This window comes from Pezoporus flaviventris, unplaced genomic scaffold (genome assembly GCF_033815535.1).
Source record: "Pezoporus flaviventris isolate CSIRO_AGI_PZ_B2104156 unplaced genomic scaffold, CSIRO_AGI_Pfla_v1 ptg000036l, whole genome shotgun sequence".
Taxonomy (NCBI): domain Eukaryota; kingdom Metazoa; phylum Chordata; class Aves; order Psittaciformes; family Psittacidae; genus Pezoporus; species Pezoporus flaviventris.
Window position 1 is genome coordinate 32,340,885 of NW_026892584.1, and position 26,814 is coordinate 32,367,698.

Genomic DNA, 26,814 nt, shown 5'->3' on the forward strand with positions numbered 1-26,814 from the left:
CGAAGGGGCGGCGGCGGCGGCGGGGAGGCACCGGCGCGGCCCGAAAGGGGGCGCCGCAGGTGGAGGCCGTGTACTCTCTGGCGTGGCGCTCCGGAGCTGTCGCGGCCTGCGGCGGGAGCGGAGCCTGGAGGCCGCGCTAGGAGGGGGTACGGCACGACGGGAAGGATCGGATCGGCGCGACCATGGAGATCGGCACAGAGATCAGCCGCAAGATCCGGGTGAGAAAGAAGCAGCCAAGCCGTGCACTTTCCACTCGCGGCAAGAGCCTGACCCCGCTTGCGTGCGGCAGGCCAGGCCGGTGGCTGAGCCGCGGAGGCGGCGAGCGCGGTGCCGTGTGTGCAGCACCGGGCCCCCGTCCCCCGGCGGGAGGAAACGGCGGGGTGAATCCCCAGCTGGGCCGCGGTTACCGCCAGCTCCCGGCGAAGGGCGGCCTTCGGCACGTCCAGGAGAATTGTTTTGGGAGGCGGAGCCGGACTCGTAGCCCGAAGGGCAGCTGCCGTCTCTTCCCCGGAGCTGTCGTTCTCGGTCTGCAGCGGCCCGGAAGCGGCGGCTTACCGGGAAAAGGACCAGCCGTAGCCCTCCACTCTGGTATATAAGCCCCTGTTAGCACAGGTCTTGTCAGCTGCTCCTCCTCAGCAATTGCAGTTTGAACATCCTGGCGGGTGTTTTTCTCTTGCTGAGCCGAGAATGACATTTTATCGAACCATACGGGATTCGTTTTCTTTGCACCTTAGGAGCCCGTCTGGTCTGTGCTTAAAAAAGGACAGCTGGGACTTGGAGGTTCTCTGGTAGCACCAGGAACTGGTATATAGGAAATATTGTAGGGAGTGTGAGATTCCTGGCAGTTCTCACTACTCTGCTGTCAGTCACTCACTGTTAAAACATCTATAATCACAAGCAGTGGAGAACAGGAAAAGTAACATGTGAAGCCAGCGTGTTCAAACAGTTAATAAGAAAAACTGCTAAGTTTTGAAGTTAGCAATATTTTTTTTCTCCATCTCTTAAATGCTATTTTATTATTTTTTAGGGTGCTATAAAAGGAAAGTTGCAGGAGCTGGGGGCTTATGTGGGTAAGTTTTATCACATGTTTAACAGTCTTCTTTAGGTTCATTGTTGTTATATAGGAAAGTACCAGCTAGTTAATGCAACAGCTTATATACTTGTTATTACTTGTGTTACTGCATACAGAAGCCTTACACATCAGATGAATTATCTGAAGTGCTGTGTCTGAGTATTTAAGGAAATTTCTTTGAAACGCAAGTAGAAACATAATATAAAGCAAGATCCTTGCAGATACAGCAGCAGTTACTTGTGACTACTCTGAGATGGAGTCAGTCCTCCTTAGGCATCTTTTCAACTGTCTTTCGAATTCAGGGTGAGACATTTGTCAATATTAGGAGAAACAATATTACTGTAAGACAGAGATAGGCTAAGTGTTTTGAGAGATGAAAAGGCCATGTCAGAAATGTTATGTAGGACAAATCTGCAAAATGCAAGAGCTTGACTGTTAAGGGGAAGACCAAGACATACGTTAAGCTAATGTTGATGTAACATATGTAGCTGAATCTTAGAGGCAGGGTGAGATTTTCTTTTGGGTTGTGAGAAAAGAGATATGAAGACTGAAACAGGTTGCCCAAGGAAGTGGTAAATGCTCTGTCCCTGGAAGTGTTCAAGTCCAGGTTGGACAGAGCTTTGGGTGGCATGGTCTAGTGTGAGGCATCACTGCCCATGGCAGGGGGGGTCGGAGCTAGATGATCTTAAGGTCCTTTCCAGCCCAGACCATTCTATGATTCTATGTTTGATCAAACTAAATTGAAATATGTGCTCAAGAAGCATGCCTAGTGCCCTCAAGCAGCAAATGAGCCATTCAGACCTTCAGAGTAGGCCAGAGCTACGCCAAAGTAAGAAGCTGAACACCAAACTCCCCAACCCCAAAAACCTGTTTTGTTTTGTTGTTTTTTTTTTCCTAAATCCAGGATTAAATGGATATTGTACTTAAGAGCAGCTGATATTTTTTTTACAGCAGTAAAGTTGGTAACTTTACAGTGTTCTGTTGGAAGTAGAACGCCTCAGTCCTGCAACTGCCTTGTTGTCTGTGATACTTCTTTGGTTTCAGGTGAAGGACAGGAATTGAGAACATAGTTCACAGATCCTGTGAGCTGCAGGACAAAGTTCAAAGTTTGTAGTAGTTTGATCTTGAATTCATCTTGCTTCCTGTTTAAAGGGGGCATTGTATTTAAGGAATCAAAATGCATTGACTCATAGAAAGGAATTACCTATGAGCTGATGTTCTGAACTCACCAGGTGCCAAGGAGCCATGCTTAGAATCTTTTCATTGTAAGGTTGTCTTTTTTCACCACCTCAGAAGTTGTCTTTTGCAGTGACTCATTTTTTGTTTTGTGGATTTTTTTGTTTTGTTTTGTTTTTTTTTATTATGATTCCAGGTTTCAATTCCCCAGTTCTTGATTCTTTGTCTGCTTTTTCCTGGATTTCTGAAAAAAAAAAAAAATAACACTCTTATGTTGGAATACCTGAATAGTGAGAGTGGCTTGCAGGTGCAGCGTATGAATGTTATTTCTATAATCTAGGGTATAGATGAATTATTTACATGGTAAAGAGAAGATACGCAAATGTGTATTTTGGTTTCTGTTTAAGATTTTTCATTCTTTAAGTCTTTTTAATATTGTGTACAGACCTCACTTGACAAAATGAGTACAGCTGTATTAGTGCCTTGGTTCAAATTCACAGTTTGAAGTGAATTTCCTAACTATCTCCACTTACCACTGTTAACACTAAAACAGGAGCAGTTGAGGTTGGATATAAGGAATAAGTTCTTCACTGTGAGGGTGGTGAGGCCCTGGCACATGTTGCCCAGAGAGCTGGTAAATGTTCCATCCCTGGCAGTGTTCAAGGCCAGGCTGGACAGAGCGTTGAGTGACATGGTCTAGGGAGAGGCATCCCAGCCCATGGCAAGGGGTTGGAACTAGATGATCTTAAGGTCTTTTCCAACCTAAACCATTCTATGATTCTGTGTTTTATCAAACTAAATTGAAATATGTGCTCAAGAAGCATGCCTAGTGTCCTCAAGCAGCAAATGAGCCATTCAGACCTTCAGAGTACACCAGAGCTAGGCCAAAGTAAAAAGCTGAACACCAAACTCCCCAAACCCTAAATGTACTGTTTGATGTCAGATTCTGAGCACCTTTGTATCCATTCTGATGAGTAAGTATGTATATATACTCTGTGTGAGCAGTCCAGCAAGGGAGTGGATCTCATAGTAGCCTTCCAGTGTCTGAAGGGCGCCTATGGGGATGCTGGGGAGGGACTCTTCATTAGGGACTGTAGTGATAGGAGAAGGGGAAATGTGTTCAAACTTAAACAGGGGAATTTTAGATTGGATATAAGGAGGAAATTCTTTCCTGTTAGGGTGGTGAGGCACTGGAATAGGTTGACCAGGGAGGTTGTGAATGCTCCATCCCTGGCAGTGTTCAAGACCAGGTTGGACTAGGCCTTGGGTGATACGGTTTAGTGTGAGGTGTCCCTGCCCATGGCAGGGGGGTTGGAACTTGATGATCTTGAGGTCCTTTCCAACCCTAACTATGCTATGATTCTGTGATTCTATGATTTCTTACTGCGTATGAAATTACAGTTTTGTTTAATGCACAAATCGGAAAGGAATATTTATCTGTTTGGTCTTTGTAGCTGAAGGAAATTTGACAAGGGTAAGGCCCTATATATGGCAATATTGAAGTAATGGAAGTTGTAGATGGTTGTTAAGGATGGATGTAAAACGATACAGGAAGCAAAGTGGCCTTCTTTTATCTTGTCCTTTTAAATACCTTGATCTTATGTTCAGCTTATGTTCATGTTTAGTTGATCTTTTATTCCTCGCTCATAGCTGAAACTTGCATTGAACCTCAGAAGAGATGGAAGTCTTGTTAATTTGCTTACCTAATCCTCTGCCTGCAGGGTCTTTATAGTAAAACTGGAAAAAAAAAAAATCCTGGTTACATGTGTAATGATGTTTGCTGTGTCTTTCTTTTATGATTTATTATACTTTAGATCAACATATTTCTCTTTCTACTAGATGAAGAGCTCCCTGATTATATTATGGTTATGGTGGCCAATAAGAAGAGTCAGGAGCAGATGACGGAAGACCTTTCCCTTTTCCTTGGAAACAATACTGTCAGGTTTACTGTTTGGTATGTTTGTAAACTATTTGTCACACTTCTTACCAATAATCAGGACTGCTTTCTATAAGTGAAACCTGAGAATTTAACAAGTTACATATCTTGTCCTCGTGTAATTTACATTAATCAAAACTTTTTACAGGTCTAATAAGTAAATTATTTTAGTCTGGCAGCAGTTAGGCTATTGCAGTGATCATGAAGTGGCAAAAGACTGCAGGTCTTATATTCTTTGTTTGCTCTGAAGTCCAGTGGAATTTTTTAATGAAGTGTGAAATGCTCAGGTAAGGGAGGGCCACATGTTGGCTTAAAAAAAATTATTCCTACAAAGTCCACTGTGAGCATGAGACTGTTACTCACTTTTGTTACATGCAAAATACTTCTTTGAAGACAAGCTTCTTTGCTTTTATGCTAATAGTACTTCAGATTGCTGTTGTGCATGGGAATTACTATATCAAGACAGATGAGCAGTGGATCTAATTCTGTATACTGTCTTTGACAAGGCTTAACACCAAATGCTTAGGTATTCCCACCTCTCAGGCTGTTTATTTATTGCTGCCACTCAGCTCTACAAAACAAAAGCAGAATTTTTGTGAGCAGGACAAATTGGCAATAGATGAACTCTTTTCCAAACTCCTGACAGCGTGGATTAATTTATGCTATGCTGCATTATAGCCTCAGCCATTATATTTCTCATGCATTTTCTAATGCTGAATTTGGCTTCAGTATAAACTTTTCATGTTTCAGGGTATTAAAACAGATATTTCCCTCCAGATATTTTCTTGCTTTCAGATTTGTGTATTAATTCAAGTTAATCTTACTTCTTAGTCGATAACCTGATACAGTTTTAGGGAATGTTACTTTGGTTTGAATAGATGAGAGAAGTACTACATTTTTTCCTGCTTTTTCAGTTTGCTTCCTTTGAAGATTTCATACTGACTGGTTACATTCACTTCCAATATTTCTTCTGTTGATTAGTCAATAGAAGGTTAGGAGTTTTTATGCTATTAAATAGCAGAGCAAAACTTTTTGTAAGTTGGGTACGTTAAACTGTAAACACAGGTAAAAAATGAAAATTAGTTCCAGCTCCTCAGTTCACTGAATTAACTGTTAAAACTGATGGATTTCCATGGGACAGTGTTACTTGTGTGAATAAAATTTCAGTTTGCTTCCATAGTTTTCAGTTTTTTTCCTGGTGTTTGGCAAAAATATAAGAAAGGAGCCCAATTATGCATGCACCTGCATGCATGCAAGTACACAGGCATTTATATTCTTTGTTCCCTCTTTTGGCCTGCCTAGGCAAAACCTTTGGATTTCACTGTATTAGTCACACAGTAGTATTTTTTCATAATAGTTGTGGGAACCAGACAAATTAGCAAGGTTTACAAGTTGATGAGGGTAACTCCGGTACTAGGGTTTTGACTAAATCATGATATTTATATTGGAGTTGCTATTTATGTTAATGATAGGTTGGAGAGTATGGAACTCTGTCTGGGGACAGGTGATCAGTTAACAGAGGGTCAGGGTTAAAGGGAGAACAGCTATGGGGGACATTATTGTGGGGATCTGCTACAGACCGCCTGATCAAGAGGACGCTGCGGATGAAGTGCTCTTCAGACAGATAGGAACAGCCTCACGCTTGCCACAGGCCCTTGTCCTCATGGGGGACTTCAACCACCCTGGTATCTGCTGGAGGGACGGTACGGCCCAGCACAAGCAATCCAGGAGGTTCCTCGATTGTGTGGAAGACAGCATCCTCCTGCAAGTAATAGAGGAGCCGACAAGGAGAGGTGCCATGCTTGACCTTGTGCTCACCAACAGGGAAGGGCTCGTTGGAAATGTGACTCTCCAGGGCAGCCTTGGATGCAGCGATCATGAGATGCTCAAATTTGAGATCCTCAGGACAGTGAGAAGAGCGTGCAGCAAGCTCACTGCCCTGGACTTCAAGAGAGCAGACTTTGGCCTCTTCAGGAACCTGCTTAGTAAGGTTCCACGGGATACAGCCCTAGAGGGCATGGGGGCCCAAGACTGTTGGATGATATTCAGAGATCACCTACTGCAAGCTCCGGAGCGTTGCATCCCAACTAGAAGGAAGTGCAGCAGGAGGGCCAGGAGAGCTCCATGGATGGATAAGGAGCTGGTGAGGAAAATTCAAATTAAAAAAGAGGCTTATAATAAGTGGAAGCAAGGACAGATGGCCTGGGAAGAGTACAGGGATGTTGTCCGAGAAATTAGGGACCAGCTGAGGAAAGCTAAGGCCCAGTTAGAATTAAACTGCTCTGACCACATTACCCAAAGTCTTGGAAGGCAGACGCAGGGACTGTGAGAATGAAGACCTTGGGCCCACTGTAGGAGAGAATCTAGTTCGAGGCCATCTTAGGAACCTGAATGTGCACAAGTCCATGGGACCTGGTGAAATCCATCCGCAGGTCCTGAAGGAGCTGGTGAATGAAGTTGCTAAGCCGCTGGCCATCATATTTGAGAAATATGGCAGTCAGGTGAAGTTCCCGATGACTGGAAAAAGGGAAATATAACCCTCATTTTCAAGAAGGGGAAAATGGATGACCTGGGGAATTACACACCAGTCAGTCTCACCTCTGTGACTAGCAAAATCTTGGAGCAGATTCTCCTGGAAGGCGTGCTAAGGCACCTGAAAAGCAATAAGGTGCTTGGTGACAGCCAGCATGGCTTCACTAAGGGGAAATCCTGCCTGACCAATTTGGTGGCCTTCTATGATGGGGCTACAGAACTGATGGACAGGGGTAGAGCAGTTGATGTCATATACCTGGACTTGTGCAAAGCGTTCCACACTGTCCCACATGACATCCTTGTCTCTAAACTGGAGAGACATCAATTTGATGGATGGACCACTTGTTGGATAAAGAACTGGCTGGATGGCCACACACAAAGAGTTGTGGTCAATGGCTCAATGTCCGGCTGGAGACCAGTAACGAGTGGTGTCCCTCAGGGATCGGCGTTGGGACCGGTCTTGTTTAACATCTTCATTGCTGACATGGACAGTGGGATTGAGTGCGCCCTCAGCAAGTTTGCCGATGACACCAAGCTGTGTGGTTCAGTTGATACGCTGGAGGGAAGGAATGCCATCCAGAGGGACCTTGACATGCTTGTGAGGTGGGCTGATGCCAACATCATGAAGTTTAACCATGCCAAGTGCAAGGTCCTACACCTGGGTCACAGCAATCCCAGGCACAGCTACAGGTTGGGCAGAGAAGAGATTCAGAGCAGCCCTGCAGAGAAGGACTTGGGGGTGTTGCTTGATGAGAAAATGAACATGAACCGGCTTCAGTGTGCACTCGCAGGCCAGAAAGTCAGCCGTATCCTGGGCCGCATCAAAAGGAGCGTGACCAGCAGGTTGAAGGAGGTGATCCTGCCCCTCTACTCTGCTCTTGTGAGACCTCACCTGGAGTATTGTGTGCAGTTCTGGTGTCCTCAACATCAAAAGGACATGGAACTGTTAGAACAAGTCCCGAGAAGGGCCACGAGGATGATCAGGGGACTGGAGCACCTCCTGTATGAAGATAGGCTGAGAAAGTTGGGGCTGTTCAGCCTGGAGAAGAGAAGGCTGCATGGAGACCTCCTAGCAGCCTTCCAGTATCTGAAAGGGGCCTGTAAGGGTGCTGGGGAGGAGCTCTTCATTAGGGACTGTAGTGATAGGACAAGGGGTAATGTGGGTTAAAACCTAAACAGGGGAAGTTTAGATTGGATATAAGGAAGAAATTCACTGTGAGGGTGGTGAGGCACTGGAATGGGTTGCCAAAGGAAGTTGTGAATTCTCCATCCCTGGTGGTGTTCAAGGCCTGGTGGGACAGAGCCTTGGCTGATATGGTTTAGTGGGGTGTCCCTGCACATAGCAGTGGGGTTGGAACTTGATGATCTTAAGGTCCTTTCCAACCCTAACTATTCTGTGATTCTGTGATTCTATTCTATATACAGTAAGAAATAACGTAATTATATGTATGTTAATATGCATATAATAATATGTAGCAGAAAACACTTTTATGGCTTTATAAATGAAACTAAAACTCCATTGAAAAAATAATAAAGATGTAGAGAAGGCAAATTCCAGCAGGGAAGAGAAGTCAAGATTAATGTTTTAACATATTAATATGTTGATATCAAGTATATGTAGATATTATACCTCCTGCTGGTTTTGACACCTGCTTAAATTCCAAATATAATGAATCTTTTAATTCAGTATCCACATTTGCTTCTAACCACAAATTCAGTGATGGTGCTTTATCAAGCGATGAGGTAGGTATTGGTTAAAAGAATTCTGGAAAAGAAGACAAGATGAAACTTATGCAATAATCAGTAAGAGGACTGGTGGAAAAAAGTTATGTAGCATTGTAGTTGGGAGCTTTATATGCTTTTCTTTCTTCTAAAGGCAACCCAGAATTTGTACAGTTTTCAACATTGGATTTCTGGCTAAATACAATACACAACATGGTACTTGGTTTGTCTCTATAGCTGCTAATTTATTTGTGGGTCATCTGGCAAAAGTTCCACAGCAATTCTGTGGCAGGCCTTGCAATCCTGCTGGTTGGCCAGCCCTTCTTAGTCTGAACCAAGTGTCAGGTCACAGTTATCCAGAGGTCAGTGTGAAAACTGGTACACATCAGCAGAGCTCAGTTGATGAAACCTTTAAGAGTGTCCTAGTAAAAACTCACAAGGAGGTTAGTATAAGCCTTCCTTACGCTCATGTGCAGTCTTATTTTTCCAGTTGTCAGTATGCTTTTGTTCCTTAACTGCTTTCTAATACTCATTCTAAATTACAGATATGTGCCCAAACAAAGATTTGAATTCCAGGTAGCATATGCACTGAAGTGTTGGGATTTTTTTTTTTCCTTTCTCCCCCCCCTCTTTCTTCTGCCTGTAATGTGACCTTATTTTTAAACAGCCTTATTATTTCATAGCCATAGATTTTAAGTATTGCTTCAGGTTGTTGCCTGTTTCACAGGCAAATGGTAAATTTGTAACCTTACTGAAATGTTTTTGCTCACAAACTTGTCTCAAAGAATGTTGTTGGTGTATACAAAGCATACCTGGAGAGTCCTGAGTATGTTCAGAGCTGTGAATTATATATTGTTAAGGTTTGTGTTTAAAATGTCTGGTGTGTAATTAGAGTTTCATATACAAAGTAAAATTTTCAGCTGTACTTTAGGTTTCTACTGTAGGTTTTTTGAATCGCTCCTTTTGAGAACACTTGGCATCAGTGTAGTGAAAGTGGAAAGTACAGTGATGAATACCGTACCTGCATTTATGAAGACTCGCTGAAGACAAGATACTTACAACCTCAGTTTTGAGGTTAAACATATTGTCAGTTGATGGAAAGCGAAGGCTTAGGTAAATGAGATGCTTGTTGTAGGGGGAGAAGGACAGTTGGTTTCTGAAAGACAGCTATTCTGAATGTAAATGAAAGTTCTTTTATTTCTCATCTTTCTCTTTTGCTTCCTTTCCTGTCCCTCTTCTGTTTCAGGCTCCATGGTGTTTTGGATAAGCTGCGATCAGTTACTACTGGTAAGTAAGAAAATTAATTTTGGGGGAAAGTAGGTTTATCTTTTCTGTGCAGTGTTGCTTGTCTAATGAGTTTCCAAAAAGATCTTAGCTGACTGTTTTGTTAATTTTCAGTTTATATGGTCTTGTGTCCTGACTCATCAGAAAATTGCTTTATATTTTGAGATAAAGAATTTATTTCTGAGTCCAGAATCTATTTCTGGATGTTTCTTGCTGATGTTTTCAGCTTCTGTGCAATGTCTTGTTTGCAGTTTCTTAGCTACTTTTACTGCAAAACTTGTATTGCTGTGCTTTGGTGTTAAAACGTAAGGTACCTGTCTCCACAGAACCAGCTAGTGTGAAGTCCTCAGAATCTAATATCTTTGAGAGCAACCTTCCTTCCAGCAAAAGCAGTTCATGTGTGAGTGATGAGAGAAGGCGTGAGGATACCTTGCCACCACTTGCGGTTTCCAGCACTCGGACTGAAAGAAATGATTCAAGAGTTTCCACTAGCTCGCAGGAGCAAAGGAACACTGCTTCACGGTAAAACTTCTGGTTACTTACTAACACACATTGAGACATTAGTAGTTGTGAGACTGTTGTAGCCATTCTGAAGAGCGCATCTACTTAGGAAATTCAAAGTAGTTTTGAAGAGGAAAGCAGTTTATGGTTTGTAGCATGAAAAACATTTAATCGGGAATTCAGTTCCATTTCTTTAGCAACAGATGGGCTTCGATTAATTAACCAAGCTAAAAATAGTGATCAGTATGTTGAATTTGTAGAAACAATAATACCTTAATAATTCTTCCCTCCTGGCTTTGTTTAAAAGACAGTTCTAATTTTCCAGAACCGTATTTCCAGATGGGTTAACAGTTGGCAATTCTTATTTTATCAGGCAGTCTTGTGAAGATGGTTCAGCATCACGCTTAACGTCTACAGTCAAGCCTTTGAGGGAATTATCACCTTCTGAAGCTGTGATTGACATTAAACCTGAACCAGATGATCTAATTGATGAAGACCTAAACTTCATGCAGGAGAATCCTTTGTCACGGAAGAAACCCATTGTAACTGTAATTTATAGTTCTTCTCATCCTTCCACTGAAATGTACTGACCACCAGCTGGTAGGAGTGCAGATGGCAGTACACATGTGCACAGATTGTCACAACAGGGCAATTTACAGGGGAGCCAGCAGTTAGACATGCAAAGCTGCAGGTCTTTGGAAACAGGCCAGCTGTGCAATCCAGAAACATTTGGCAACTTAGCAGAAAGTTACAAACCCACCTCCAAACTTAGTGCTGATAAAGTAGGCAGTGAGGTTAATACAATCTAAACTATTGGAGTATTTTACATTTGCTAGGAACCTAAATTACTATGTACACTTCCAGTAAAATCCTGACCTCAGGGAAACTGAAGGAATTCTGTCACTGATACCAGGAGGTTTGGGATTTCATTCTTTGGCTCCACTGGTAAAAAAATACTGCATAGTGTAGCAGCATCACCAGACAAGTTGCTGCATCTCAGAGTTAATTAGCTTGTAGATCTTCATGCCATCGTGCGTTGACTTAATGGATTAGCACATTGCTATGGTACACACGATGAATCAGAAATAATAATTTTGATCTCTAGATCGTTGGAACATGATCTTCCATAAGTACTAGTAAAATATCTGGCTTTACATAGTTCTGTAAATCAGTATTTTTGGGATGCAGTTTATTCATACCTATGCTAGGTATACTTTAGTCTCTAAAGCCCAGATATTTTGCTTACTAAGGTTATTATTACACTATTTAGAACAATGGTATTTAAGAAATCTTTGGAATGAGTCTTGTATAAGGACAAACTAAAAGGTTATTGCTGCCGTACAGTCTTTGCAGGCCTGACTAAGGTAGTCAGAGTGATAGGTCTAACTGATATTAGGCTATCTGTATGAGTCAGTTAAGAGCCCTTTGTGAGAGGAATTAATGTTGTTATGGCTGCTAATGTAACAAAGCAGGAATTTTGCATACCTTGTATTCCAAGTGCATCTGTGTTTGTCACTGCCTGTGTAGTTCTGTCTTTGCTACTACTTAATTAATTCTGTATAAAGGACAATGGATATTTGGAAACTTAGATTGCTTCACAAAGATACGTGCTGATGTCTGGTTTTTTAAGATGGGGAAGTGAGAATGAGGATATAGTGACAATACAGTAATGTATTTAAGGCTGTACATAAGTCACTGATGAATGATAGTTACATCTTTGTTAGGAAAAGGTCTTGGGATAATTTTCTTGTGTTCCTATTTCATGAATAATGTCCAGAAGAGGGCTGTTTCAGGAGTGTTTCTTAGAACTGTGTGCCTTTGCTGTATTCTGCCTGGATAAGTTCTACTTTAGTCTTTTTTTCTTCTCTTTTTCTAAGTGTTATTTACATTTTTAGTGAGGTGTTTCAGTGAAAATATGATTTTCATATTCTCTAGTGCTATCACTTGTTTCTGCGGACAGCATGGTAGTCCTGGACCCATGCAATTTGTATGAAAATTCTCCATCTTCTGGCCATAGGTAGAATTGCAATGCTTTCTTTGCTGGCTTATTAATGCATGTTTTAAGCTAAGTCAGTTGTTTTGGTTGCTCTGTTGTAGGAAGAAAGCTCCAGGAAGAGACGGTTGCCTGTTGTGAGCTCAGTAGTCAAAGTGAAAAAGTTCTGTAATGACGGGGAAGATGAGGAGGAAGAGGAAGACTATGGATTACGAACAGGAAGCATCTCCAGCAGCGTGTCTGTACCTGCAAAGCCAGAAAGAAAGTACGTAATATCTCTGTGATTCTGTGTGTTTCAAGAGTGAATTTAATGAACAAAAACATCAAAAGTGGAAAACCGTTTGCAGTTTTGAAGATTGACAGAATTCAATAAGCCGTTTTTATATTTTTTGTACTATCTCACAACTCCATGGGTGAGATGTCTGTTTATACCACACTTTTTCCTCTGATTTTTTTTTAACCTGTTTTTATTATTGTGCATAAGCTGCAATGGAATGTGAAATTTTACACTGTTTGGGTAAGATTTACTGGCAAAAGAACATTAATGTTGGCGTGTTTCAAACCAGGTACTTAATGTGGAAAAATAATTTTGCAGGAGTTTTAATTGCTTTTTTTTTTATTTTAGGAATAGTTTTCAAACCAGTTACCACTTGTTCTTTAAGGTGTTCTTCACTTTTCAAAAGGCTTGAGAGATAGTTCCTATTTTTCTGCTCCCTAATTCTGTCTGAATGTCAGATGTCAGTCAGAGTACATCAGTCGTTTGTATCTGATTTTCAACGATAAGATGAACATTCAAACTAGAGAAGAGATGATTCTGCTGATCTACAGTGCTTGTACAAGATTTGAACTAATACACTTCATCAAATTTACCTGCAGTACCACAGCACAATTATCTGATTTAAAATTTCTTACTGTTGATGTTCAAAGACAAAGGGAAAGCTTTTTCTACAAGTCATGTTTTTGACAGAGTCAGTTTTCAGCTGGATCTTACCCTCCAGGGCAGCTGCATAATTACGTCTGCTAACACTAACGTAGCAACAGGGATGTGAGTGGCATGGGTTGGAGAAAATAGATGGCAGAGTTTGTGCCTTTCAGATGCAGCATGGTTTCACAGCAGCTTAAGCTAGACATGAAATCATGCCTCTGGACTTCCGTTTCTGAGTGTTTTGTGGATCCTCATTCGCTCAGAGAATAGATTAACAAGGTGAACACGAATACAGATTAAGTGATTTTAGATGATGATTTCTATCAGTGTAATTATGCATGACTGTGTTAACTTGTTGCAATATCTGTTTAACATGGTTACAGTTGCTGTTGCAATTCCTGTGCAATTAATTAGTTTTTTTATCTCCTTTAGACCTTCATTGCCACCTTCAAAACAGGCCAATAAGAATTTAATACTGAAAGCAATCTCTGAAGCACAGGAATCGGTTACAAAAACAACTAATTATTCCACTGGTAATTAGCATTATTTTTTGTAGTGCTAAAATATAGTATTTCCAAATCCTGGTTTATAAATCCAACCTGAAGATAGCACTTGGAGATAAAGCAGAATGTTAAATAGCACATGTCAGTGATACACAGAAGGGATTTTCTGTGTCCTATGCATATTATACTTATTTTCAGTGATGAATTTTGAAAGCATAAACAAGGGAGGAGTTACTTAAAATATGTTAATTGAAATAGTAAGTCTGTAAAGTGTACAGATACAAAATGGAAGTGCCAGAGATATTCTGAAGTTTATAGTTGCCAAGGGGACAGTGTTCAGAATTAAGCGGCTTGTTTGAGCTATGTGGATGATTTTTCTTCCTTTTCTGCATTGTCTTCCTTCCTTCTGAGAAGAGAAAAATATCTTTTATTTTACCCATGGATTTCAAATTAGCTTATTTCCATATTTTATTCAAAATACTTAAAAAAATAGATGAAAAATCACCTTTGAAGTAGAAGAGCCTTCATATTTCAGATAAAGTCCACAAATCACCTCTGTATTAAAACACAAAGTGGTGATTTTTGGTCTCTCTACTGAAATATTCTCATGTTGATAAGTCAAACTACAAGATCACCGCTATTAAAAATCAGTAGTTTTAATTAATTTTAAAATTTTTTGGCTATGTTCTTTTTTCTACCATATTGTTATGTACACAGGGAAGAGTTTCCTGCATCACCTCAAAGTGCTATTCCCTGTGTTGCTGCTTTTTCCACTATAAATACTTGCTGGAAAACTGGCATCAGAACTTAAGAGTATCAGTGCTCCTACCTCTCTTCTTCATCTTAAAAGTACATGTTCTCTGGTGCCACTCATAGAGTGCTGTATGCACATGCACATGCTTTCACTTTAAGAGTTTTACAGATAGCTAAAAATGCTTCTTGTGGGGACGTATGCTTGGGATTTTGAGTGTGTAGGAATTTATTATTTTACCACAATATATAAAAATAGTACTGTTGTGTGATTGGGTTGTGTGTAAATGTTTTACCATTGTTTCTTTAAATAAAGTCCCACAGAAACAGACTGTTCCAGTTGCACCAAGAACTCGAATTAGCCCAGAAGAATCTCAGTTAGAATTAATCCATGTGCAAAGCAGACTGCCTGCTCTGAGTTCCCAGCTTCAAGCAGAAGAGCCAAAGGAGCGGATAGCTGAAGGAATTCAAGGTCATCTGATAATATTCTTTAAGCATTTATACCAGGGAATGTCATTTTGCAACAGGCTGAGCCAAGAACAGAAATGGTTGTCATTTTTAAGGCAGCATCAAAAGTTGCATGTGGAAATGCCCTGAAAACACTCTGAAGTTATATATAAGCAAAGAGTGATATAGCATTCTGGAATATCACTGAAAGATAATTTTGTATAAGCAAATGTATCCATTTACAGTATGATAGCTTTTCCACATCCTTTTCATTTTTTCCCTCAATATCTTTTAGGAGCAATTTTGTCACAAAAAAAATTCCGTTGAGTAAGATCTTTGTTACATCAGCTCGTGGTCATTGTTAAGGAATGGGAAACATTTGTTATTAAAAAAAAATCTCTGTTTTCCTGTTTCTCATATAGATGTATTTGGAATCTTTCTGCCAACATAAAATAGTTTAAATTGTATCTGTAAAGTGTAAGAAGCTTTATCAGTCTTTGAATTAATGTACGGAAAATATTTATGCTAAACATTTTTTCTTTTTTTGCCATTGAAGTGGAAATGAGAGCTTGTTTAGGAAACCTATGGAAAGCAAAGTAATTTTTTTCAAATCATAAGTCAAATGTAGAACAGTGCTACTGTCATGGTTTAAGCCCAGCTGGTTAACTCAGAACGATGCAGCCACTCGCTCACTCCTCCACCTCCCTTCTTCCTCTCCCTGCTCCTGGAGGGATGGGGAGGGGAATCAAAAGAATGTAACTCCCATGGGTTGAGATAAGAACAGCTTAGTAACTAAGGTATAACACAAATCACTGCTGTTACCACCAAGAATAATAATGATAAGGGAAATAACAAAGGAAGAGAATACACCTGCTCGCTGCCTACCAACCGATACCCAGCCTGACCTGAGCAGTGATCTACCCCTTCCGGATAACTGCCCCCAGTTTATATAGTGGGCATGATGTGCTGTGGTATGGAATACCTCTTTGGTCAGTTTGGGTCAGGTGTCCTGTCTCTGCTTCCTCCTGGCTTTCCCTCCTCCCTGGCAGAGCATGAGACTCAGAAAGTCATTGGTCAGACTAAACATTACTGAGCAACAACTAAAATTATCGGCGTTATCAGCGCTGTTCCCAGACTGAAAGCCAAAACCACAGCACTGCACCAGCTACTAAGAAGGAGAAAAATGACTGCTACTGCTGAACCCAGGACAGCTACTCTGGTTTGTTTCACCTCTTTTAAGGTGACCATAAAGTAGTCCTTTGGAATTAGCTGCTTTTCCGCATATGTGTTCTCTGAATAGTCAGCACCTTTTACAAAAGGGAAGAAAGAACTTGGCCTTTGTAAGTTGTCATACCCACAGACCTAGTTTGTACCAAGCAATCATTGTGGAAATGCCTGGACTCTTTCAGTATTCAGATTTTTCCATGCTAGCTGGAGCAGATGTATTACTGTTCTGTTTCTGAAACAATGAGAAAGGGGTTTGTGACAATGATAGAAATGTGGAGGTTTTCATGGGGTTTGTTTTCATGATTTTTTTGTTTGTGTTTTTTTTTGTGTGTTTTTTTTTTTTAAATATAAAAGGAATGAGAAGAGCATGCTTTGGTTATTTAATTTGTTGTTGCAGTTTGACGTGCAGTAAATATGTTTCTGATTACTGGGTTGGTATGTTTTTAGGAGCTGAACAAAAGGAGTTCTCGTCTCGGCTCCAGATTGATCCAGCGATTGAAGATAGTTTGCAAGTGGCTCAAGGTTAAGTCTTGTGATAGTTTATTTGCAAACTGAACACTTGTGATCAGTGAATGCTAAAATATAACTTCCTTTTTAATTAATTATACTGGGTTTAGTATCTTCTAGTTTCCACATCTTGAAGGAATAAAAGTAGCAGATGTTCAAAGCCTGAGAGAGAAGCTTCAATACTCTTTCAGCACAGCCATTCCTGTAAGAAAGTTTCCTGGTCTGGTCTAGTATGGGTTATGGCTCCTATTGAGCTAATTGGCCTGTATAATTAGCAAGGAAGTAAAGAACGTTTTCTGGAAGCTACTAGTAAGAAATTAAAATAAAATTAGCTTATTGGCCATCTAAATTGATATTAAAAATATGCCATAAGTTAAGAGTACAACTGCAACCTTATTTTTCTATGTATTTTTTCTTCCAATTCAGATTACTACGATATAGAATCTATGGTTCATGCAGATACTCGGTCATTTATCCTGAAAAAGCCCAAGTTATCTGAGGAAATATTTGCACAGAATCAGCAGTTGGGAAGGAAGGCCACAGAGGCTATGCGAGTACTCTCGGGACGTCTAATACAGACAAGGTAAAAAGTTGTTTCTTTTAAGACTGTTATCAGTCAGAATGCTTCTTTGTGGTTTAGATGGAATCATTCAGCCATACATGTGTTTTGTCAGTCCAGTCAGGATCTGTGAAAAAGGGTCTGATATTGAATAGCAGAGGAAAAAAAGCAGGGGCAAAAAACCTCCCAGAAATCCTAAATGGAAAATAATTCCAAGGGTCAGCTGTACCTTGAGCATGTCTTAAGATTTGCAAGAAAGAAGAAGGAGCTGCAGAGTACTGCTCTTTATTGTCACAGCTGTTCTGATTTCTGAAATCTTAGATCTTCGTGAAGTAAGACTTTTGCTTAAATAAATTTGCTTTAGTTTTATACCTGTTTCACTCTGAGACTGCGTTTCTTAAGAAATGCTTTTTAATGCAGTATTGAGTATGGTGAAGCCTGTGCTCTCAGTGCTGGATGGAAACCAGCACATTCTATGTGCAGATAGCTCAGTACCAGCAAACAGTTCAGTGGCATGTGGGACAAAGTGATTTAAGGCTCCTTACTGGTGAGTTCTGCCAGAAGTTTAAAGTTCATGTCAGTTTCAAATGATGTGCTGTGGATGTTTTCTCATTTCTCCAGAGGAACAGTGGCCAATGCACTGCCATTTTCCTAACTTCTTAGAGGCCTTGATAGCTCCTGCGACCAACTGGTCCTACATATTTTCCCTGTTAAGAGTTAAAAACTACTCAGAACAATGTGGTGGACTTCATCGCTGTGTTTGAGAAACTGTTAATGCTTGCTTTCCATGAGTGGCTTTAAAAAGCCTGTGGTAGTTAAAAAACAACAAACAAACCCAACATAATCTCAACAAACACCAAACAAACCCAAGGATAATCTCACAGTGTTACAGTTGAAAACTGACTGTGCTACAGGAGAGTAGTAAATTTTTGCATATGCATAGGTCAGTTTCTGACTGCTTGAACTGGAAAGGTCTGGCTAGTGATGTTTTTAATGTGTTGCTTTTTTTCTATCCTGAAGGCATTTTATGCTGTAGTTGCTTTTAGACTAATTTCATAGGAAAGCAAATTTTATACTATCACTGTTTGTCAAAGATGAGAACTTCATAGTGCGTTTCCAAATACTCAGAATCACATTTCATTCACGAAATCCTTCAGGTCAAATGGGTGCATCAGTGGAATATTGTAGAAACCATTTCATTGTGGTTTTATGCTCTCTTATCCACATGTGCTGTCAGACACAAGATACTAGGCTAGACTAATCTTTCAGTCAGCCTCAGCATCCAAGTTCATAGTGTCAGTGTTTCAATTCTCTCTTTCTACTCCTGAGAACTTTTACATCCACTGTTTCATAATGCACTGTTGAGTACTTTTGAGGAGACACCTCCTTGTGTGTTAAAGGTTCATGATTCCAAGAATGGTATTTACCCTCACTTTTTTTGTCTCAAACCTCTAAATTCCTGAAAAGATTAATCTTTTCTTAATTTAACCATGTCTGTAACTGAGCTTTTGGATCTATCTGCTTAGAAGAATGTCAGAAACAGAAATGTACCTGTTGAATTCTCTGCCGAATACCATTAAAAGCTGTATTTCTTATTAGTGCATCAGGGAGAATGGAAAGCAAACTATTAGTTGGAGTACATTATTGGTAGTATTGGAAGAAGGTTTGTTACTGTGTCACCCTCGATAGATTAGCTTGTACTACTTATAGTTACTAGTGCAGTTCCCTTTTACTCAGATCTCTTGAGTAAGAAAATCTTCTTTTTACTACATTCCTTTGTTTAACAGAGACCAGCTTGCACAGCCAGAGAAACCTGCTAGTCCAAAGTTCATCGTGACACTGGATGGCGTGCCAAGTCCACCAGGATACCTTTCTGATCAGGAGGAGGAAGATATGTGTATAACTGAAGGATTAAAGCCAGTTAACAAAAGTATGTGTGCCGGCAAAGGCCTTCGAGCACAGCAGATTCAAATTGTAACCAGGCAGCTGAAGAGCTGTGATGGTAATTACGCTTACCAGCAGGATCTAACATCAGTATGGTGGTGTGATTGTGGATAGAACTCTTGGATATATCATTCTGCAGAAATCAAAGTAATGGTGTTTATTCTTCAAATTAGAGCACTGGTTAGGCAAATGAAATGTGGTGGTTCAGTGGAGCCTCATCTTCATAAGCCTTTATCTTGGTAAACTAAGAGCAATACAGCACGTAAGTAACATGCCACACATTGCAGTATTGGTAACATTTGTTCTGGTTTGTTTCTTTTGAAAATGTAGGTTGTCTTCATTGCCAGAAACCTGCTCTTCTGGCTGACCCATTAGCATTTGTTCCCATGCTGGCAGACAGGAGATTTTACAATGAAAGTTTTGCTGTTCTGTGAACTTTAAAAAATACATCAGGTGTTACTAATGTTTCTGTCGATTCATGATATCAAAGGGAGCTTGGACAGAGGCAGGTTGCTAGAAGCTCTGAAAATAGACCTTGAACACTATGTGGTTGTACTTGAAGGTTTTTATATTCAGGGTATCTTTTGAATAATGTGGGAAATTGCTGAAGCATATGAATTGTTTAGAATCCTGACACAGCAGTGAAAAATACAGAAGGTTCTGCTTTGTCATAGACAACGGGTTAAATACTTGCCTTCAGGTCATGCTTGGATCTTTTTAAAATTTTTTAGTTTTCTTATGAAAATAAAAACCTTTATTTTCCGTCGTAGCAGCGTATCCACATTTTCTGACCTTAAATAAAGAGTAGTACCTGATGCTATCCAGGAAACTCTTAAATTCCATGGCTCCAGCTGTAAATGTCTATTGCAGTTACGAGGGAACCATGGGGGAAAGGCAAAAGATCTTTTAAGTCTACATCCTTTCAGTCCTGCTGGCTGCAGAAGTGCAACACATATCAGGCAGTCTTGAAGAAAGGAATGTTATATATCCATTGGCACATTTTTAGTAGTACAGTGAAATATATATTAGAGTACTACCCTTGCGAATCTGTGTTTTTACTAGTATAGACTCTTTTGATAGTCCTGACTAAAGCTATTAGCTACAGAAAGACGTTGCTAATACATTTATGTCTCTGTTAGGGATTCTTAGTTGATTAGCTGTGTCAGCCAGAAGTAGCACGGCTATGGCTGAAGTCTCGCAGAATCAGATGGGAGTGGAAGCAGTTTGTACAAGCAGCATGGTTTTCCAATAGGACAGCAGCGTTTGGCTTCAGTGGGTTGCAAGGAGAAGGCATAAATGAACCTTAGGATGGAATGAAGCTGGAGCAAATGTGTCACATCAGAGGAATAAGTCTAGCAGTCCTGGGAAGCTTTGAAAAGCGAAAGGCTTAGTCAGATTTGGAAAAATAAGACAACAGTGCAGGTACATGCTTAATGGCCTGAATTTGCAGAATGAAGGTTTACAGATAATGTTAAATAGGAGAAAACTGAAGTCCCAGGTTCCCTTAAGTGTAGTGAAGGTATTGAATGTTTCAGCTTGGGAATTCTTAAACCAGTTCTTGGATTAGAGTCTGAGTTCAGGCAACTGAAGTAAATGTGATATTGAAGCCAGTTACATGAAAGTATTTCAGTATGTGCCCCTAAACTAATAAATCACATCTGATTAATGCAGAAAATGACTTTTCACCTTCTGTCTTGAAATAATTTTCTAGATCCAAAAAATACCTTGGAGAGAGGAAGCACAGCTGTTATTAACACATGCCTCAGCAGAACTAAGTCGTAACTAAGGTTCAGTTGAAGAATCTTTGTCTTGTCTGGTCAAGATCTGATCTTTTGACTTTCACACCTCAGTTTGGATTTTTGAAGAACATGATTTTATTTGGCTTGTAACCAGTGCAAGTTTGATCTTCTGCCACCAGAACACAGCCATCAGCCCAGTGTTACAGCTTCTTTACTTTACACTGTTGGAGATTTTCTTTGGGTTATTTGGTTGTACATAAATTTTTACTGTTGTGACTCTTTGATTAGTGGAGGCTTATCAAGAATTGGGTTAAAAGGAGAGAGAATTTCAATGATGCTGTATTGTGTAAACCAAACTGCATATAGGCATAAAGGTCCCAGCTTGCTTTTTTATTCTTCTTCTTCTTTCAAGTAGATATTGAAGAGTTAAACATGCTGCAAAAACAGGAGAAGGTGCTTGAGCGCTGCAAGTACTGGCCTGCTTGCAAAAATGGAGATGAATGTGTGTTCCATCACCCCACACTGCCTTGCAGGTAGTAGAGCAAAGCTCATCCACTTGACACATTACTTTTATTTTTCTTTTGGTGCTACCATATTTACCTTCTGTGTTAGTAAATATGCTAAGGCAGTGTAGGGCTGTTAGGGTAGGACTGGAGCTAGATTATCACACTGTAATTTCTTCTGTTTTCCTCCCATCTACCACATGTCTGAGTACAGTGGTGTTTTTCATAAGCAGAGTCCCAGCTGTGCTCACACAGAAGGAAGCTTAGTTTAGCATACAGGCTGGGGGTTTGTGTGGCTTAGAGGTGTGGGAATTGGTGTCTTTCTAAAACAATAGGCACTCTTCCGCTAGCTGTCAGAATGCTTGTGAACATGTTGTTAGGCAAGGAAGAGATGTTTGAGCGTGGTAAAATACTGGCGCAGGTTGCCCAGAGCGGTGGTGGATGCACCGTCCCTGGGGACATCGAAGGCCAGGCTGGATGTGGTTCTGGACAGTCTGGTCCAGTTGAAGATGTCCCTGGTCATTGCAAGAGGGTTGGACTAGATAATCTTTGAAGGTCCCTTCCAACCCAAACTCTTCCATGATTCTATGTTAGGGTACCATTACATAGTAATGCACTGATTTTTTTATTCAAAAGCAAAGGCTGACTCTTGAGTGTGCACTGTGGCTTTGACTTCTCTTCCACAAGCAGCAACGGTCTAGAAAAACAGCTTGTGTTTTGGGATAAATATTACCAGACTGAGTAGCTTAGTTTACTTAGACATTTGAATCTTCTTTCAAAATCCAACGTAACTAAATTCAAAGTAAACTTTCTCTTCAGTTAGTGAACCATGTTACTTAGGGATCTCTGTGCTGCTCTGTGTGGAGGTCTGAATTCACAATGCCTTTGCTGCTTTGCACTGCACACTAAGAGTAATGTGTCTTAGCTTTGAACAAGTAGCCTGCTACCAAACCCCACCAGTGTGAGGTAGTTAGTTATGTACTGCATGTAAACAGGGGCAATGAATACATATCTGTTTGTGCACCCCCGTGCCCTGCTGTGAGAGGAGCTAACACACGTGTGCAAGCCCTTTTGTAGCTCTGGCTTTCTGTGGTATTTTGGCTTTCATGTGCAACAGCTGCCTGGGGATTTTGCTCTGAATGTGGGCTTATGACTCAATTCTTTTCCTGCAGAGTTTTTCCTAACTGCAAATTTGCTGATAAATGCTTGTTCATCCATCCAAACTGTAAATACGATGCAAAGTGCACTAAGCCAGACTGTCCTTACACTCATGCTAGTCGGCGGCTCCCCCATACACCTCCTAAGCCAGGTGAGCATGTCTTGTTTTTCTGAGCTTTAAATGAGAGCACTGAAGGGAAAACAGTACTTTTGGAAGCAGAAACTGTGGTGAGAAAATGATGTTTTGTTCCTTCTGAAGGGACTCCTCAGCACTGCAGTTTTACTCAGATTTGCTTCTTAAATTGGACACACGTAGCAAGAGCTTGTTACGCAAGTTGAAAACAGTTTGCTGTGTTGGTATGAACATGTTTTTCTTTAATGACACTGTAGGAGTTAACTTCTGTAATGAAGAGGTGACTTGTGGGGACAGGTTTACCCAATGAAGGCAGTAGCTGTGTTTGGATTATGGGTTGGTGTGCCTGGGCCTTTGAGCAGTGCCACGGTGGGGCACCTTCACTCCACTGGAGTTGCGATCTTTTGGAAGCGGTTTAGCGCTCAGTCACAGCAGGATGCACTTTTGTTACTTTGCCAGAAGGCAGAGTAAAATGTGCTTATCTCTTGTGGCATTTCCAGCAGGTCCTCTGTTCCTGGAAAGTTCACTGCCTGTGCTTTGCAGTGCAGTTATAGCCTGAACTCTTCCAGGCCTGCTGCTGGCTAAATTTAACGTTGGAATTTCTCTGCTCACCAGATCTCTGCTTAATTTGTTGGGAGCATTGCCATGGCTATGGAATCTTCTGTCCCAGAATGGTGCCAAGCCCAGACCAGGATTACGTGATAGTCTTGTTCTGCCCCAGGATGAGATCCACTGATCCGTTGCCATATGCTTCCCGTATTTCTGGCAGAACTTTGGTGTCCTATAAAATGTAATTCCTTGCAGAAGAATTGATGTATTTACATTTGTGTTAAACTGTTAAAAAAGCGGTCCAGGCTCACTTCCTGTCCTTTTCTACTATAGCACCACTACCCACACCGTCTGTATCCTCCAGTAGCCCCCTGTGCAAGTTTTTTCCTGCTTGTAAGAAAATGGAATGTCCATTTTACCACCCAAAAGTAAGAATTATCTCCTGTCTCTTCCTTTCCTTCCTAGAGAGTTACTTGCAGTATGTTACTTTGGGTCAGGAAGTGTCACTAGTGTTTCACACTTTGTCCTTTTACTTCTCACATTTTAACTTCAGCTCAGAAGCAGAGTATGCAAAAGCAGTGACTGAAGGAATTTGGAAAATTTTAAAACATAATCTTTCTACCGGCTGCTTCTGGGAGTTTCAGACAGGCAGACAGCCCTAGCACTTGTCAGAACCCTGCCTAGCAAGGGTGCTAGGGCAGAGGGGGAGAGTATCTTGTAGCCTGCATTGGAGGAGTATGTTTCAGACTCCTGATTCTTCCTTCAGATGTGCTGCAGTGTACAAGACCTTTGAAGATTGCCCAGTTACCACGAAGTATATCAATGTAATTTATATTGTACAAGAGTTTATAACTCGGGTACTTCTGTTCCACGGGAGTATGTCCCTGCATATTCATGTGCCTTTAAGTAAGTTTAGTGCTTTTTCAAGCACTGAATCCTGGAGTGTGCTGGGTGCCCAGTGTTACCAGCAGATACACAGCGGTTTTCCCTATGTGTGTCAGATGCTGCTGTGTCACACTCCTGACTTACACACGCAGATCTACTGAAACTGAACTGTGTAAACCCTTGAAAGCAAAGGAACTTCTCTACCCCTCAGTGCAGCGGCAGTTTTGAAGCACCTAATTCATAAGTAATACTGCTGAAAAAGGATTTCTCTCTGTCATGGGGTTGACCTGATGGCATGAGGCTGTGTAGCTGTTGATTTGGCTTCCTATCAGACATGTCATACAGTAATACCAATGTGAGTGTAACACATGCCAGGTTAGCTTGTTCGTGAGTTCAGACAGCATCTTTGAGTAGCCTCTGCTGAAACACTTTCATTTCTAGCATTGCAGATTTAATACCCAGTGTACGAGACCAGATTGCACCTTTTACCATCCAACCGTTGCCGTTCCTCCTCGCCACGCCTTGAAATGGACTCGAGCTCAAACCAGGTGAGATACGTGGGGGGTTAGTTTTTTCTTGGTTAGGCTTGGGGTGTTTGTTGTGACTGGCATCACCAGTGTAGTCTACTCACAGGACTGATGTGTGTGATGAATAATGGATGTTGTATGAAGAGAGATACCTGTTACAGGCATCTTTCTTTTACAGAGAACTTTGGTTTTAGTGGTATAAACAGTGACTAATGTGACGTGACCCTGAAAAACAGGTGCCCTGCAGCTAGGATGTGGCAGGGGCACTGGAGTCCTGACGTGGACACGTTGTGTTTACTGAGTTTTATTTGAGTAAAGCTGAAAATCTGCCATCAGCTCTTCTTTGCTGTTGTTTTATCGTGTGTCCAAGTTGTCTTTTCCACAAAACGTTGGTGTTTCTTGGACGGTTTCTGGCAGAACAGCTCCTTCCTGTCACCTGTCTGTGATTTCATGAACTAGTAGCAAACTTCCCAAAGCCACAGTCATACCTGCAGACATTGCTCTGCAAAGCTCTGCATCCTTTGCTCTGCAAAGGTCTGAATTGTTACAGGGGCATGGTGAAAATCCATGCTCAGCCCCTCTTTACAGGCTGGTACCATTGTCACTTACGATGTGTGTTTTTCTCTTTCCCCCAGTGAATGATTCTGATGAACTTGGGACTGGACTTGGCCTCCTCGGGGCAGCAGCAGAGAGGAAGGGGATATAGGGACACTGTAACCACCAGGGACACAGGATGCTAAAAACAAAATCCATGCATTTTAAACTTTTAATATATATTGTTTTCATAAAATGAGGTTGATGATTGCATACTTGAAATGTCTCTAATTTTCCAAGTTTGTAAGTTTGAGCAATTTTACATTTTTTTTACACTGTAAGAAGAAAATGTGTAAGAAAAGTTTTACTTTAAAGTCCATTAAAAACTTTCAAAGGACGTTTTGTGTTCTCTTTGGGTAATGTGTCTTGCTTAAGATTAGGTGTGTTGAAGTAAAGTGTACTGTTAGAAGGACTTAGAAAGCTTATTCCTGTATTCAGATCATAGCAGAAGCACTTTTTGTTCAGAAAATGCTTGGTACAAGGCATGTAACCGGCCTGGTGTCCTAGTGCAGTGCCTGAACTCTTCATCTGCTCACAGAGAGAGCGAAGGGGTTGTGTTGTCTTCCATGTGGTTTTTCCATGTGGTTGTCACCGATACTTTCTCAAACAGGGAAAGAACAAAGACACAATGGAACAAAACTGCTTCATGAGCAAGAATTAAACCATGAATGACATCATGCTCCATTTAATAAAAAGGCTATGAAATTAAATACCATTTCACTTGAAAATAAGTGTTGTTTCAGCTGCATCCGTGGAGAGGAGGAAGACAGAAATGCCCTCCCTCTTCCAAGTGTTTTTTGGAGAATCATTTGTCTTCCAGCATCCCTGACCACCCTGTGTCACTGCCTCGTTTGAGAAAGTTCCTGTGACTGAGCACTGCAACTCTCAAGCCCAGGAGGTGACCATGAAGATGTTTTGGTGACATTCCAATGACAGAAAGTGTTGAGCAGTAACAGAAATGCACTTTTTTATTAAATTTCCTGTATCTCTTGGGGAACTACATTTTCACAAAAATATACAAAGAATTTCTTTTTACAAATATTTACATTTGATCTGAGAAAACAATGGTAGCTACATATCTTAAACTTAAATTTGACAAATACAGTCTGGAATTCTGAAACTCAACACTCCAGGAAAGTATTTTTAGTTTTCTGTGTGTGTGAAATAAAGTACTCAAAGTTCATATTCAAATTTAAAAAAAAATCTTTATGCAAAAATCTGACATTTACCATTTTTTATATATATATTTATATATTTATATATATACTTTAAATAAACATACAACATTGTTACAGGGATTAGATGTTCACGGTGGAAACCAAAATGGAGTACACGTAAACCCATGGTCCTTATTACAGTAACACAGAACCGTACCTTTGGACTAGTTTAAAATACCTTTTTTTTAATTCTTTTTTTGTGTTAAAGCAGGAGGGATTATGATGTGACACACTCCATAACGCAACACAACAAAGCTGAACAGACGACTGGAGTTTAAGCTTAAAGAACTACAGTACAGTATGTTCCTAAGGTGACCTGCCAGGGGAGTAGAGGAGAAATGGGTGCGTTCTTGTCCTGTGTGGAGCATCGCCACACAGGATCTCCAGGTGAAAGACCAACCAGGTGGTTGCTAGAGAATTTCCAAAGGCCT

At 40.8% G+C, this 26,814-nt stretch overlaps 1 protein-coding gene across 2 annotated transcripts; it reads left to right on the forward strand.

The window, feature by feature from the left end:
* Window positions 1-25,504, forward strand: ZC3H14 (zinc finger CCCH-type containing 14). Of its 2 annotated transcripts, none has more exons than XM_061463808.1 (17): window positions 1-218; window positions 1,028-1,070; window positions 4,088-4,202; window positions 9,685-9,725; window positions 10,049-10,244; window positions 10,597-10,771; window positions 12,321-12,481; window positions 13,574-13,674; window positions 14,711-14,866; window positions 16,516-16,590; window positions 17,002-17,158; window positions 18,922-19,136; window positions 21,230-21,350; window positions 22,493-22,629; window positions 23,494-23,588; window positions 24,487-24,593; window positions 25,208-25,504. In XM_061463808.1, exons 1-17 carry the CDS (start codon window positions 183-185, stop codon window positions 25,212-25,214), a joined length of 1,938 nt encoding a protein of 645 aa, XP_061319792.1. In that variant the 5' UTR covers window positions 1-182; the 3' UTR covers window positions 25,215-25,504. The 2 variants fall into 2 exon arrangements, with proteins under 2 accessions (XP_061319792.1, XP_061319793.1); XM_061463809.1 differs by having other exon boundaries at window positions 3-218; window positions 10,597-10,765.
* The last annotated feature ends 1,310 nt before the right edge of the window (window positions 25,505-26,814 follow it).